At 45.8% G+C, this 14,839-nt stretch overlaps 1 protein-coding gene across 36 annotated transcripts in view; it reads left to right on the forward strand.

Moving 5' to 3' along the window:
- Positions 1 to 14,839, forward strand: part of clasp2 (cytoplasmic linker associated protein 2) — a 582,371-nt gene that overhangs the window by 423,657 nt on the left and 143,875 nt on the right. For all 36 annotated transcript variants that reach the window (XM_038809903.1, XM_038809905.1, XM_038809907.1 and 33 more), the window contains one exon: positions 11,340 to 11,503. In XM_038809903.1, the coding sequence (XP_038665831.1) occupies positions 11,340 to 11,503 (164 nt within the window). The remainder of the gene's footprint in view (positions 1 to 11,339; positions 11,504 to 14,839) is intronic.

A 14,839-nucleotide genomic window follows, 5' to 3' on the forward strand; every position in this document is an offset into this window, starting at 1 on the left:
TCCATCCCCGACAGTGCCAGGCTCCTTACCCTCCATCCCCGACAGTGCCCGGCTCCTTACCATCCATCCCCGACAGTGCCCGGCTCCTTACCATCCATCCCCGACAGTGCCCGGCTCCTTACCCTTCATCCCCGACAGTGCCCGGCTCCTTACCCTCCATCACCGACAATGCCCGACTCCTTATCCTCCATCCCCGGCCTTGCCCGGCTCCTTACCCTTCATCTCCGGCCTTGCCCGGCTCCTTGCCCTCCATCCCAAATGGTGCCTGGCTCCTTATCCTCCATCCCCAATGGTCCCGGCCCCTTTTCCTCCATCTTCAACAGTGCCTTGCCTGCTCATTTATTGCCCATCACTAATTGCACTTGATATGATGGTGGTGTGCAGCCCTCTTAAACTGAAGTCCATATGGTGTCGGTACGCCCACAACATTTTTAGGAAAGCAATCCCAGCATTTTGAGCCTGTGACAACAAAAGAAAAACAATTTAGTTCCAGGTCAAGATCGTGTGTGACTTGGAGGGGAATTTGTAGGTGTTATTTTTCTCATGAATCTGGTGCTCTTATCCTTCTACTTGGTAGAGGTCGGGGGTTTGGAAGGTGCCGTCGAAGGAGCCTCAGTGAGTTGCTGCAATGCATCTTGTGGATGAGCACACTGCTGCTACTGTGCATCTCTGGTGAAGGGAGTGAATGTTTAATGTGGTGGATTGGGTGCCAATCAAGCAGCCCGCTTGCCCTGAATGGTGTCAAGCCTGTGTTGCTAGCTCTACACTCACACAGGCACTTGGAGAGGATTCCATCACACTCCTGACTTGAGCCTTTGGACGGTAGATAATTTTTGAGGAGTCAGGAAGTGAGCTACTCTCTGCAGAATTCCCAGCCTCTGACCTGCTCTTGTAACCACAGCTTTTACATGGCTGGTCCCGTCCAGTTTCTGGTCGGTGGTAACCCCCCAATATGTTAATAACGGGGGATTGAGCAGTGGTAATGCTATTGAATGTCAAGGAGAGACAATTAGATTCTCTCTTGGTGGAGATGGTCATTACCAAGCACTTGTGTGGTCTGATCTGCAGATGGTGGGGTGAAAAGTGAGGGCAAGAGGGTCCTGATCCTGCTTCTTGGAGGAGCTAAATTGCCCTTGGTGTCCAAAAAGGTTAGGTTGGGTGACAGGGATAGGGTGGAGGTGTGAGCTTAAGTAGGGTGGCTCTTTCCAAGAGCTAGTGCAGACTCGATGGGTCAAATGGCCTCCTTCTGCACTGTAAATTTTATGATTCTATGAAGACCCTCTTGGTGGGTTGGAGGCGTTGAGGGATTGGACATCCATAGTGAAGAGGAGGCGGCTAGTGCCGGGAAACCGGAAATTGTTGATGTGACATAGGACATCAGAGGAATCGTGAATGTAAGTGGGAAGGGACTGAGAATGAAGTCAAGATAGGAAGAAATGTGTTCAGTAGGGCAGCAACAGTCTGATACGATTGGCCAACCATGGTTGTGGTTGGAACCTGTGGAGGGAAGATCTCCAGAGGAGATGAGGTCCGTTACATGGTCCAGGGAGAGATAGCAGGAAATGGCTGAGAGCTGTTGCTCAACCTCTGAGGTAAAGTCAACAAACAGCAACAACAACACCACTCTTGTCAGCATGTTGATAACAAAGTCAGGGTTGGACTTGAGAGAACAGTGTGCAGCAAGTTCAGAAGGAAACAAGTTGGAGTGGGTAAGATGAGCAGAGATAGCCATGGATGTGCTGACACGTCTCAATGGAAAGTCTAGAGCAGGTATGAGATGAGAGGGGAGGGGTCCAGATACAGAGAAGACTGGAGGTGGGTGAAAGGATCCTTTAAACGGGGAGGGGACTTTGGCTTGAGGCTGAGCCCCTACCCTCTTACTGGTTCCCTCACCAGCTGCGGAAAATCCAGCGTAGCACCTGTGTCAAACTCGGTCAGTGGTGGTGCTACTAAGCCACTCTTGGTGATGACATTGAGATCCCCCACCCAGCATACATTCTGTGCCCTTACCAGCCTCATTGCTTCCTTCAAGTGGTATTCAACGTGGAGGAGTACTGGTTCATCTGCTAAGGTGGGGTGACGGTAGCAGCCATATTTGACCTGATGTCATGAGACTTCATGGGCTTCACTGAGCCACCACTTCTATTGGATCTATCCTATTGGTTGGACGGGCCATACCCAGAAATGGTGATGGTGGTGTCCCGAGTATGGTTCCATGAGTATGACTATATGACTACGGCTTTTTCTTGACTAGTCTGGGACAGTGCTCCCAATTTAGGCAACAAACACCCAGAGGTTCATAAGGATGGTCGTCAGGGTTGGGTGTGCCATTGTTTTTCCCAGTGTATAGGTCAGTGTTCATGGTCCGTTCGGTTCAATTCTTCGTTTTAGACTTTGCAGTAGTTTGATACCACTTCGTAATTGCTGGGACATTTTCGAGGGCATTTAAGACAGGCTCACAGCATCACATGTAGGCCAGATCAGGTAAGGACAACACCTTTCCTTCCCAAAAAGACATTGGTGAACCAGATGAGTTTCAATGATTATCGGCAATGGTTTCATGGTCAGCATTTGACCAGATTTTATGTTCCAGATTTATTAATTTAATTTAAATTCCACCAGCTACCATGATGGGATTTGAACCTATGTCCCCAGAACATTAGCCTGGGCCTCTGGATTACTCATCCACTGACATTACCATTATACTATTGCCTCCCATCTTTTTATTTATTTTAGTTTGTTTGAAAAGCATTATATTGAAGGCATTTGAAATATATACATAATTACAACGTCCAACCCATTTACCCCCTCTGGCTCCGAAACCAGAGTGCCCTTCTCATCCCTCACCCTTCCAATCTCTCTCGCCGCCAACTGCTTCCTCAACTGATGCGCAAGTATCCTACTTGCTTTCTCCCCATATTCATAAACCAATTCTCTGGCTCTACACAGTTGTCCCACTGCCTTTCCAGCGGACAGCAGCTCAAAGTTCATCTGGAGCCTCTGTCTCTCCTTTGGTAACGCTTCGGCGGGCGCCACCGAACATCTCCAGTCCACCCTCAGATGTCCTCCACCAATCTCAGCCTGCTCCACGGTATTCCTGTGCCCTCCAATCTTACCTTACGAATCCCCCTTACCACTGCTTTCAGCGCCTCCCACAGCGTGGAGGCAAAACCTCCCCTGTCATTTTCAGCTCCATGTAATTTCAGATGGCCACCTTCACCCTCTCACAGACCCCGTTATCTGACAGTAACCACAGATCCAACCTCTACTGCAGCTGCTGAGCCTCTCCCTGCACCACCCACAAATCCACCCAGTGCAGCACGTGGTCAGAGACCACAATTGGCAAATACTCTGATCCAGCCACCCCCCCCCCCCCCCCCCCCCCCCCCCCCCCGCATATATTCCAAAAATCCCAACAGGTGCGTTTCCTGAAGAAACACGACATCCGCCTTCAAACTCCTTCAGGGGCGGGATTCTCCCATACCCAGCGGGGCGAGCCATACCGGCGCCGAGGAGTGGCATGAACCACTCCGGCGTCGGGCTGCCCGGAAGATGCGGAATCCTCAGCACCTTCAGGGGCTAGGCCGGCACCTGCGGGGTTGGCGCCGCACCAACCGCCGCCGAAGGGCCTCAGTTGGCGCATGTATGGGAGTGCCAGCGTGTGCTGGCGTCATCTCAGCACATACGCAGGGGGGTTCTTCTTCGTGCCGGCCATGGCGGAGATTGACAGCAGCCGGCGCGGAGGGCAAGAGTGCCCCCATGGCACAGGCCCACCCCCGATCGCTGGCCAGGCCACCGTGGCGGCGCCCCCTGGGGCCAGATCCCCCATGCTCCCCACCGCCCGAGAACTCTGGAGGCCGCCCATAAAGCCAGGTACTGCCAGTACGAACCTGGTTTGATTTGCGGCGGTGGGACTGCCGAAAACGGGCGGCCGTTCAGCCCATCGTGGGTCAGAGAATCACCGGGGAGGCCGCTACCAGCGGGGGTGGGCCTGTGCCATGGGGGCACTCTTGCCCTCCGCGCCGGCTGCTGTCAATCTCCGCCATGGCCGGCATGGAGAAGAACCCACCTGCGTATGCGCTGGGATGACTCCAGCACATGCTGGCGCTCCCGTGCATGCGCCAACTCGCGCCGGCCGGCGGAGGCCCTTCGGCGCCGGTTGGTGCGGCGCCAACCCTGTTGGCGCAATTCCCACCCCCCGCCAAAACCCCGGCTCCGGAAAATGCAGCAGCCGGCATCGGGGCGGGACTCCCGCCGCCCCCCCCCCGCCCGGCGATTCTCCGACCCAGCAGGTCGTCGGAGAAAATCCCGCCCCAGATGTGCGAAAAAGCGAAAACTTTTGACCCCCTCACGATCAGCCATAACCTTCTTCAGCCAGCTTCTCCCGGTCCACGCCTCACTCACCCAGATGTCTGCCACTATCTCCTCATCACCAACTGCGGCACATCAACCCCACCCACTTCAGCATTCCCCCTCGCTCCCCCCACCCATAAACAAAGACAAAGAAAACCCAACCAACCCTCTCCTACACACTCCACAGGTAGACCTCTCACTTCCCTCCCGTTAACTATCCAACAAGATAGCATGGTGGTCCCCACTGAAGACCTCCGTCTAGCCCCCTTCCCCACAATAGGGGCTTTTCACAGTAACTTCATTGAAGCCTACTCGTGACAATAAGCGATTTTCATTTTCAATAGCCCTTCACCTGAAAATCCCCAAAACCAGTTGTTTTTAAAAACACACTCACCCACTCCACGTCTGTATTCATCAAATACAACAATTCGCCCATCAAGTAAACCCACATTTCCCATTTTAGCATCTCCAAAGTTGAGTGTCCTCACACACCTCCCAGTCCATGGTTTCTCATAAATTCACTCGCCTCCTCTGGCGTATCAAAAAACTCTTGAATCTGATGTGTGATCTACAGATGAGCAGGATCTCCAAACATCACCCCTTCCTTGCAGAGGGCAACCTTGATCGGATTATAACTGGCCTGCCACTTGGCCAACTCCACACCCAGGTCCCAATAGATCCTCAGCATGTTTCCTTCTGGGTTCACTTTTTTTGTTTGCTTTTCCCACTTCAATACCTTCTCTTTATAAAGAAAACGATGCAGCAGCACCGCTATCGCAATTGGCGGCTCCCCCGCCTTCAGCCTCCTCCTCAGCGCACTTTGTGTCCAATCCACCTTGAGAGGACAGTCAAAATCCCCTCCCCCACCAGGCAGCCCCACGATCTGGAAATTCTGCCTCCTGGAAAGGCTCTCGAGGTCCTCCATCTTCTCCCTCAACCTCTTATGGCTATCTGCCACAAACACCATCTCCGCCTCCAGTGAGGCCGGCCAGTCCTCATGCTCTCCCAACGACGACTCCACCTTCTGGAGTGCCAGGCCCTGCACATCCAACCTCTGCTCCACTCTCTCGATAGCTGCCCTAAGCGGCTCCACCACCTTTGCCAGGTCCTCTGAGGCCTCCCACCTCTGCTGCTGAAACTTTGCGTTCAAAAATTCCACATATTGCTCGGTAGACCACTGGGCGGACAACGATGCCCCAGCACCTCCGCCATCTTTTCCTGTGACGCACTTCAAATGATCTCTCATCCAGGCTGCTGCCTCTTACTTGTTACACTCCTCATCTGGTAAGCCATTAACCAGCCCCACCGATGGAGTACTTCAATTCCTCAGTGCTCATACACTTCACCCCAGCAAACACCCCCTAAATCAGATGGGAAAGATCTAAGAAATTCCACTTCGAGCGGGAGCTACCAAATGTGAAATCACTCACTCCATAGCCGCCACCAGAAGTCTTTTTATTTGTTTTAAGAAAGAATATATTTGTGCTCAATTCACCTTTCATTATACTGAAATCTGGAGATCCTGATATGAAGAACTGCATTCCTGTCTTTGCTGAATGAGCAGATTTATTTGGGAAGAATTTTATGGTCCCTTGCAGGTGGGAAGGGAGCATGGGACCGTAGATTTACCTGAGTGACCTTCTGCCACCTACCCCAGACCTGCCCACAACTTTACATAGGGTACCTGAGGCCTAAGCCCTCAGCCAAACTGAGGCTGGTGGGAGGTGTTTGGGGCAGCCCTCCAGATTACCAATCTTGGGCCTCGGGCAAGAAGGGGACAACCTCTTTCAAGTCCCTTTTCCACATTGGATATTCCCCTATAACCCCTAAGGTCTGCAGCCCCATGGATATAACCCTCCCCCAGTCTCTCCATCAAGATGCCTCTCCTCAGGCCCTCCCCTCTCTACGGGTCTCTCTTCCTTACCCTGCAATGACACCGCCCCCGCCAACCTTTAGCCTTGTCCTGGACTTCGGCGACTTAGAATCTGGGTTCTGCTTGTAGTCCCATCCTGGCCACTGCTGGGATTATGGACCTGCTGGCCAATTAGATTGGCTGACAGCTCTCTGAGGTGGGACCTCCACCAGAGTGAGGGATGGACGTGCCACCTCAAGCCAGTTAACCCTCCTTGGAACATTGATTGACTGTGGAGCTACTGTGATCAGCAGGGATGCATTCCCTGTCAACTCCTCACAAGGCAGTGCAGAAAACCCCACCTCTGAAAAATCCTCCCCTTGGTGAGTATATACTCATGATGATTATATGGCCTGAAAAGCTAATTTTATCCCTAAGTTATAACCAATAGACACCTATGTATCTTTACATTACTCTTAGCTGGAATTTATATTGATAAATATTCCCTAGTTTCATTTATGGACTGAATCTCTGTGACCTGACAATTTGTGTCTTTTGGAACATGTCCTAATTCCAAATAAGGATGAAACTAATGGATGTTTAAAGCATTTTGAACTGTTAACATCGTCAAGGAAGGAATATTTCTACCAAATCCACTGCCTGCACCTTGTTCAAATCTGAAAAAGATTATTTGATAACAGAACCTTATTACTTGACTCACTTCTTTCAACCATTGTCTACACCTTGCAGCAAGAATTTTACCCTGGTTAGAAACATTTCCTTAATGTCCTTAATGTTTTTCAGTATTATAGGCTAAGCTAATGGAAATGAAAGAAGATAAACTATCTGCTTGGTAGGAATGTCTTAATTGTTCTGAAACTTTTATCTCTCCCATTAAGTCCTTGCTTGTTCAGTTGTGAATTGTGAGTATGTAGTTTGGAGGTTGTGTTCAGATTTATAGTTCAAAATCTTTGCACGCAGCCTCCTGAGATGAAAAGTATTTTGTAGGATATATGGCACTGAAACAGGCCATCCTCTGCGGTCTATGTATCAAATGTATGATTTTACCAAACCTTCATTCATCCATTGAATCTCTCGTGTTTAGTTTGTTCTTAGCAAAATATATTTATCCTGTACTCTTGTTGAACAATGTTTTAACTGTTTTGTGTTGTTGTTCTACATTGTTGATGCCAGTATTGTTGTCCATTTTATTTTACTGACTTCTATTCTCAGATTCTCAATATCAGTTTTGTCCAATCTATTAACCTGGTTTTCATCATACCTAGGTCCTTCTCTGTTACTATGTTAGAGCAAATTATATTATGGTCATTAATTCCTAAATGTTCCCCAACTTTTATTTTTCTTATCCGCTCTGGTTCATTCCATATTACTAGATAGTGCATTTTACCTTGTTGTGTTTCCTGCATAGTGGATGAGAAAGGAATACTTTATGCATTCCAGGAATCCATTCTCTTATCCCCTTCACCTTCCTCTTCTGTTCAACTAATATCAGGGTAGTTTAAATTCCCCTTGATTATTCTTTTTTACTAAATTCCCTGATGTATCTGTGTATTTATTCCTCCACTCCCTTCCATTATTGGGTACCCTGGAGACTACATCTATTTGTGGGATCCTTTATTATCTTTTATCTCAGTCCATCTGGTTTCTACTTTTCTCTTGCTGATGAATGTGACCTTGTTTTTTCTAATGCCATTAAGTTATCCCTAATAAGTACAGCATCTAAATATATTGGGCGAGGTTCTCTGGTCTCCCGGCCACATGTTCTTGGCAGCGTGTTATTTGCTGCCAGCGGGATTCTATACTGCCGGCATTTTGCAATGGGATTTCCCATTGAAGCCATCACAAGCTACCAGGAAACCCGTGTGGAGAAGTGTGCTGCCAGAGAAAGAGAATGCCGACGATCAGAGAATTCCGTCCATTATGACTTGCGATTCTTAATTTCCGATCCTAATCTTTCAGTAGCCTCGTCTCAGTACTTCCTACTTTGTCAAGTTCCTACCAACACATGATTTCAGTTTTATAAGACACTGTGCATTGCTTGTACAGATGGTTTAACTCATTTTTGAAAAATGATTTATTATCACATTGTAAATGTGGTGATATGCATCACTGTAAATACACACGGGGTTAATGTAATTGCACGTAGACTAGATAGACACTAGAGGGAGCACCAGAGACATGACACACAGACATTCAACCAATAGGTCAGTAAGATAAGACACGACCAATGGGCATTCACGACACACATGGGTGACACTACCACAGGGGGGCATTACACCAACCCATATAAAAGGACACAGCACACATGATCTTCCTCTTTCCAGTGGAGACACTCAGTGAGTACACAGGGTTGATTTAAAACACATCACACCCACCACCTGGATTGTAGCAGACTGGTTCGTCAGTCTGAGTAGCTATAGCAGGACTAATGGGAGAGCCGAATCCAAGTAGGAGACTTGTTAACAGTTTAATAAATGTGTTAAAGCTATCTCCAAGTCTGAACCTTTCTTTGTCAGTGTGCACATCAAGGAAGCAGCTTATGCTACGTCAGGAGCATAACAAAATAGTAAATACCTAACAATTTCGTGAAAGAATAGGTGAAATTGAAAAACTCAAAAGAACAGGTAGATAATAGTTGGGCATGTAATGTGGTCGCACTAGCACTTTGTCAGATCTATTTGATGGAGCTGAAGTTCAAGTTTCTTCGGACTCTAGCCAGAACCTTTCCTTTTAGTCGACTGAGCTTATGTAAGTAAATGCAATTGAGATATTGAATTCCATGACAGTAGCATACATTGGCTTTGCAATGTTCTGCGTTACTGAATGTTGGATCATTGACAAACACTTAAGGTGGCATTTTGAGACTCCGCCGCGGTGTGTTCTGTAGTGGCGGGAGGCAGCTTGCCAGTGGCCAGCAGTGGGATCTTCTGGTCCTGCCATTGTCATCGGGATTTCCCTTTTGAATGCACCCCGTTTCACGACGGGGATGTGCCGTCAGTGGGACAGTGATATCCCACCAATGTGAATGGCCAGAAAATCCCGCCTTTATTCTCAGTAAACATTCCATCTTAACAATATGGAATGTGGTGGTTTGCGTAGAAAGGATGGTGAAAATCTGAGGACCATTAAGAAAAGGTATTTGCGATTCTTTTGGCCTTAAGGAACTCATGAAGATCCTGACGTTTTATGCTATGAACTTAATGCAGTGGTTGATACATTCTCAGACAAACCATGCATTGGTATTATGACTGTGATTTCTTTATGGTCCATTTTAATAGTTTATGGCGTGCACTGCTTTATATCTTGCACTATTCTTCTGTTTTCTGTTCGATTTACATTTCTTTCCACAGTGTTCATATTTTGAGTATGTTTAAAATTCTAGCAAATGCTCTCCCTGTTGGTGAATAATCAAAATTATTTTAAGCACAACCCAAGTATTTGGATCACCACTGACACAATATTGTATTGGTTCTGTGCTACTGCTATTATTCTGGTAGTAATCATAATTTAAGAAATTCATGCAGTTATTCGATCAACTGTGGGCCTTCTCAAATTTACAAAATAAATCCATACAGACAGCAGTGTGATCACACCTTGCTATTAAAATGTGCATTAAATATAAGCACATAGTTCATATTTATTCCTATATAGTAAAATTAGTGATTAAGTACAAAACTCTACCATGATTGTGCAGATTTGGGGGGAAATTGTTTGTATTTAGTGACAATTGTGCGAACTAATCAACCGGTGTAACAGATTTGTTATAAATGTTTTGCAAAATAATTCACTGACAGCCACGAAAAAGGTTGTACTTTCAGGCTTTTCCATGCAAGAACACACTGTCAAATCTTCTGTTGAGGTGGTGTTAAAATTTAGTGCATGTATAGTGTGATGTGCACTCCACAGACCCAAGTGGACAATAGTTGGGCATGTAATCCAACATAAGGAAGATTTATGCTTCCCAGGTGACTAACTTTCTATGTTACTCTGCAGCAATTGTGAGCTTTGCTTCTCTCATAATTCTAACAAGACATTGTACTAAGTTTTTAATTTGTCTAAACCAAGTTTAACAAGTTTCCAGATCCTCTGGCTTAGACAGTGAGATAAACAGACAATATAAATCCTAGGTTCTCTCCCTGGTCTATACAGAGTTGGATGAACTGGACAAGATTGATAGAATGTGATTAACTTCAGCACTACCAGGATAAGGAGTGGAAAGCAAAAACAGAAAACGCTTGAAAATCGAAGCAAGTCCGACAGCATCTGCAGAGAGAGAACAGTGCTCATGTTTTGAGCGTGGATGACGCTTAGTCAGCGCTAGAGAGGATCTCTCTAGGTCTAATGAAGAGTCATCCAGACTCAAAATGTTAGCTCTGTCCTCTCCCCATAGCTGCTGTTGGACCTGCTGAGATCTTCCAGCATTTACTGTTTTTGTTTCAGATTCCAGCATTCACAGTAATTGCCTTTTATATTAAGGAGTAGGAAGGACTGCTCCTGGATATTATCCAATGACCTCAGCTGGAAATATATGTGGGCTCTGGGCTGTGAAAAAATTGTGGCTACTTGGGAGAGACAGCTGTCAGAACCTGTGTCTGTGAGACCATGCTCTTTATAAGAGAGTGACAAAAACTAGAAAACCAGTTTTTTGCAATTGCAGTAAGCTGACTGGGTATTTTTTAAACTTGGTTTTGCACTGTGCTGTATTTATAATGAATAAACACAAAACCCATGCATGTGAAACTACCTTTTGGAAGTAGTGTCAGATCTGCATGGCTTTCATGCTAAAGTCAGGACTGCAACTCTCAAACCATTTCACATTGTAGTTATTTAATAGCACAAATAAAGGGCAATATTTCCAATTTAAACCAACTTACATTTGGAAACCATTTTCTGAGTATCAGGTAAAATTATAAAGCTTTCTAAATATTGCAGTTGCATGAAAATTTGAGGCTAAGAATCAAAAAAGTAATTTTATACATTATATAGTACAAATGCAAATTTGCCTCGTTTTCTGCTTGCCTGCAAAAATTGGCATTGATAAATTCATTAAAATTACTGCTAAAGTATAAGACTTGCTGCAAGATCATGATCCTTGATATGTCCATATTTTCAGGTTTTCAGTATGTTTTTGGAAACACTGGTTGACTTCATTCATGTCCATAAAGAAGATCTTCAAGACTGGTTGTTTGTTTTATTGACTCAACTATTGAAGAAAATGGGTGCTGATTTGCTTGGTTCTGTACAGGCAAAGGTACAGAAATCACTTGATGTTGCAAGGTCAGCATTATGTGGCAAATGTCACAGTTTTACTCTACATATAATTTATTTCTAAATAAAAATAGACTTATTTATAGTAAATATATGTATTTTCGGAGTTTGCCTTTATTTTCTATTCAACTCTAAAGTAGGAAAAAAATGCCTTTATACACTTTGTGCAGCTGTACATTCATGTTACAATTTAGGTGGTCAGATTGGGGTAAGAAGACGAGGAATTTAACATGAAGCAATGGAAGAATTAAATATTTATTGGACATTTTGGTCAAATGGTAAACACTCGAGTTATTGGAAATTAAACAACAAAAAAGTTGTGGCTTTGGTCATTAGTTTATTTTAGTGTAAATATAAGAGCTTAGTAAAGGCAGCAAATGCTGTTAAAAAGGCAGAAAGACATAAATCTAGAATTTATAGACTGTTTAATCGATTACTGGTAGTGGGGAAAGATAGCATTTAATGACAATCCAAGATTATTTATGTGATGTTCCACTGAAGCCTAAAGAAATGTTTTTCATGGATTTAGGACTGGTCATGCTTCATACTTCCATCTGGATTCTTAGGGAGCGATTCTCCGAGCCCCGTGCCAGGCCGGAGAATCGCCGCAACCGCGCCACGACGCCGGCGCGCGATTCTCCGAGGTGCGTAGAATCGGCACAACACCGGCTGCAGACCGCTGGAATCGGCGGGGCCACAGATTCTCTGGGCCAATGGCCACGCGGATACGACAGAGTCCTGCCGGCGCCGTTCACCCCTGGTCGCTGCCGGCAGGAACTCTGCACGAACGGTCGGGGGGGCGGTCTGTGGGGGGAGGGGGCTCCATCCCCGGGGTGGGGGCCTCCAATGGGGTCTGGCCCACCGATCAGCAGGCCAGCCCCCCCCCACCCAGTCTACTTTCCTGCACGGCCGGCCCCTGAACACTAATGCCATGTTGAGTTGGCGCAGAAGAAGTCCCCCACACATGCACAGGTTGGCGTGGCCCAACTGTGCATGCGCGAGTTGGCACGGTGCCCATTTGGCGCCGGGAAGGGAGGCTGGAGCAGTGTGAACCGCTCCAGCGCCATGCTGACCCCCTATGGGGGACAGAATCCGTCGTACTCGGGCCTGGTTCGCGCAGTCGTGAAACGTGACGGCGTTCACAATGGCGCAAACACTTGGGCTCCATTTGGGAGAATCGCCCCCTTAGAGTTTGTTGTTCAATCGTTATTGGAGGATATCTATTAGATTTGAACTACCTGGATTTTCAGACACTGTATTTTGATGAGCCAAGCCGCTCAGTTTTTAAAGAAGGTTTTGGAATTGATGGAAAATCACCTGGCTGTGAATTGGTGAATCAATGTGGAAAGCTCTATTTTAGGAGGGAATGTACATCCATTGGAGCTCCATAGGGAATTATACAAGTGTATTCAGAAGTAGTATAGGAAGTTTCCGATGTGACAATCCAAATTCCGTGGTGACACCAAATGAGGAAAATGATATACCCCATTTGCCTGGAATTCCTTACTTTTGAACTGCTGTGAGATTTTTCCCAGTTTACACTTTGATTCTCTTCCTTACTTTGTGCGGGTCACGATTCTTATGATTAGTGTGTATGTTTGCGCTTGTCATTTCTACTCTAGTGTGTACTAACTCAATCCAGTGACATCTACTGTCACCTTGGCTGCCTTCTAATCCCTGATGGGGCCTTGCATACAATTGAATAGAAAACATCACCTGATCACTCCATCTAATGGGCCTCTCAAAATGCTTAAAAGTCGTAGTGTCGTTAGGAGTTTACCACCATTGAATAGAAGTATTTATACAGGATGACAATTTGTTGGTTGTGTTTTAATAACATTTAAATAATTCTTTGGCTGGAATAGAATATCTAGCATTGGCTTAGAAATTCAGATATATGGAACGTCATTTTTGAATGCTAAATGGCTTCCAAAGTCTCCAATCTGATTGGTAGGAAGTCAATGAATTTCACAAGTCATTGTCCTGCCATTTTGATAAAGGCCAAATTATCAACATGCCTGTAAAAGCTAAAGCTAAATAGATGTCTGAGAGCCCCACTGTAAGAATGGCTTGCCAAGTCAGGCAACATTGTCAGCATTGTTCACACTCAGAAAAACAGCCATACCAAAAATAGATTTCGCTGAATGCAGAGCCAGCAGGCCTGATACCTTCAAACCCAATCTCTCAATTCCCTCAACCCAGTCTGCCCATCTTCTCGCAGGTTAATTTTAAGTTAAGTTTCACCAACAGCTCTGCACAATTCAATGGGCATGAGGCCTGAGCACCAATAGTATGTGTGATTTGGTGTCATAATGAAATGAAATGAAAATCGCTTATTGTGACAAGTAGGCTTCAAAGGAAGTTCCTGTGAAAAGCTCCTAGTCACCACATTCCGGCACCTGTTCGGGGAGGCTGGTACGGGAATTGAACCCGCGCTGCTGGCCTGCCTCGGTCTGCTTTAATAGCCAGCTATTTAGCCCTGTGCTTAACCAGCCCCATTCAGGCACAGGTACCGATGCACTTAAAATTAGACGGGTCCAAATTTTGAAGCTGGTGTTTCCTGGTTAGGAAATGCAAAACACAGTGCACTGTCTTTTCATTTCTAGGGCCTGTGTTTGGACTCAGCCTAGACTGTTGTCAATAGTCTTTGAGTGGAAGTTTCTTCTTTTGCGCACTCCCCTAATTTTCCTGTCAGTTAAAATAAATAATGAGGAAATTACAAGTTGATTAATTTGCAAACTCAAAACTCTGACCTTTGTCTCTGACATCTATAGCAGTGCTAAATAAATTTGACTCGAGCACTCTCAACTCGGGCTTCTGTTTCAAAATTAGCTTGAAATCATTTAAAATTGATACTCACACTTGGAAAATGTGAGCAGCTTGTTTGACAATTCAAAATGTCACTTTGCTGGAATTAAATCACAATGGATAAGAAGAAACATATCAGCTGTGCTTATTGCCAATATTTCAACATTCCAATCAGTAATATACCTGATCTTGTCTTGTATTGAACTAAAGTCCCCTGTATTTTTGATGGTTAAGAGTTATCAATTTGTCACTTGAATATTGCTGGAAACAGACATGTTGCTGAAGCTTTTCATCTTGCATCTTGCCAAATTTCAAATGCTCACAACAGATTATACCACATGAGAAAAGAGATGCTGATAGATTGTAAAATTGTCAGATTGGACAAGGCATTGCTATGGAAAAAAGCAATTGGGATCTCGAAGCTCCCATGCCTCTAAGCAATTAAAAGAAAGGCACAATGTTACAGTTACTGTCTGTGTGGAGTTTGCACGTTCTTCCCGTGTCTGTGGGTTTCCTCCGGGTGCTCCGGTTTCCTCC

The sequence above is a fragment of the Scyliorhinus canicula genome, chromosome 10 (genome assembly GCF_902713615.1).
Source record: "Scyliorhinus canicula chromosome 10, sScyCan1.1, whole genome shotgun sequence".
Classification (NCBI taxonomy): Eukaryota; Metazoa; Chordata; class Chondrichthyes; order Carcharhiniformes; family Scyliorhinidae; genus Scyliorhinus; species Scyliorhinus canicula.